The sequence below is a fragment of the Penaeus monodon genome, chromosome 19, assembly GCF_015228065.2.
Source record: "Penaeus monodon isolate SGIC_2016 chromosome 19, NSTDA_Pmon_1, whole genome shotgun sequence".
NCBI classification, from domain to species: domain Eukaryota; kingdom Metazoa; phylum Arthropoda; class Malacostraca; order Decapoda; family Penaeidae; genus Penaeus; species Penaeus monodon.
This window is the reverse complement of record NC_051404.1, coordinates 31,783,281-31,784,816: the sequence shown is the minus strand read 5'-3', so window position 1 is coordinate 31,784,816 and position 1,536 is coordinate 31,783,281. Positions and strand designations below refer to the sequence as shown.

The window sequence follows — 1,536 nt, the reverse complement described above, 5'->3', positions numbered from 1 at the left end:
CAAAAACCTAATGCAGTCATGTACCACATAACATTTATGATCATTTCTATGAAAGAGAACATTTTGCAAATCTGACATTTTGCTACCAACATATTAAATAGTTGTAACAAACTACAGTAGTATACCAGTAAATACTAAACAACTTCATTTATGAACTACGATGCATTTCAAGGTAATATTTTTTAAAGAAAATTAAATGGAATACCACATCAGAATATTCAAGTAGCCTTCAACCCACAAAATCTGAAAATTAATCTCATAGATGGGCATATCAGGCAAACATTACTCAAACAGACATTATGTGGTGCATTTTGGACATGAAGCCCAAAATAAAAAAAAATTCTATACCTTCTCTTTACAAATTTGGCATGCTCTCATCTCCTACAGTGCATGAAGGGCAAGTCCCCACAAATAAGTGAAAAGAAAATTAAAAATGCAGAGCGCACCAACCTGCACAAGGTCCTCAATCCAGGAAGTATAGTACCTTACGACATTTTCATGGTTGAGAGATGAGAGCAGCTTAACTTCCCTGATGATCTTCTTGCGCACCGAGTCGCTCTGTTCATGGAGGGGAATCCTTTTCACTGCATACTCGCGGTCGTCAACAGTATTCCGGACCTGATGAGCCAAGTGGGGCACAAGGGATGATATGTATTATTTAGATGTAGTATTGCACAAGTAATTTGGCTTTCTTCCATGATCTTGTAGAGAGACACTGGTTTTGACCTATTTTTGTATCTGGCTTCTTATTCTCTAATATTCTGCTTGGTCAAAGGTATACTACAAATTAGCAGCATAGTACAACATTGAAAATCACAGTAGAGTGGGATTCAGTACCTGTGCCACCAACTCTTGAAAACTAATAATGAAATCTAAAAGAAAATTAACATCTTGCATATATGATTATATTCATGACAATAAGGTTCTCTTCTTTTAACTTTCCGCTTCCTCTTCATCAGCAAAAAACGTAACTAACAAGAGACCTTATCTCCATCATTGTCTTGGTTGTTTACTTTGGGTCAATTCAGATTAGAGAGCATGGGGGGGGGGGGGGGGCTGCCATCGAAGAGCACAACCCAGAACATAAAACTATCCATGGCAAAATGAAGTCCAGTAGCCCCATGTAATAACCCTTTCATCACACAAAGCCAGTCATTTTTACATTTCTTAAATAACTACCCATCTCCTGGCTGGAATTTTGGGAACCACTACTACAGACGGGCAAAGGCAGGTTCTGGAAGGTCAGCCAACCTCACCTTGAACACATGTCCAAAGCCTCCTTTCCCTAAAAACTCAAGGATCTTGTACTCTTTCTCAATTCGCAAGCCGAGGCTCCCTGTCTTGAGGTGCTGCGGGAGGAGGGAGGGCTCTGAGGACAGCTCCAGGTCCTCTCGCGAGTTCTCCTCTTCTTCTTCCATTCCTCTTTCCAAGTAGATTCCTGATGTCACCTGTCAAAGAGATTTCTACAGGTTACTTTTAAATAAAATCAACTGGATGTAGCTGTAGACCATATATATTACTTATCCATTCATATAG

General features: G+C 39.5%; 1 protein-coding gene across 1 annotated transcript in view; it reads right to left on the bottom strand.

The window, feature by feature from the left end:
• LOC119585385 (eIF-2-alpha kinase GCN2-like) overlaps positions 1-1,536 on the bottom strand; it is a gene marked incomplete in the record, with an annotated part of 28,307 nt that overhangs the window by 16,540 nt on the left and 10,231 nt on the right. Inside the window, 2 exon segments of the mRNA XM_037934051.1 lie at positions 451-618; positions 1,257-1,448. Of these exon segments, the coding sequence (XP_037789979.1) occupies positions 451-618; positions 1,257-1,448 (360 nt within the window).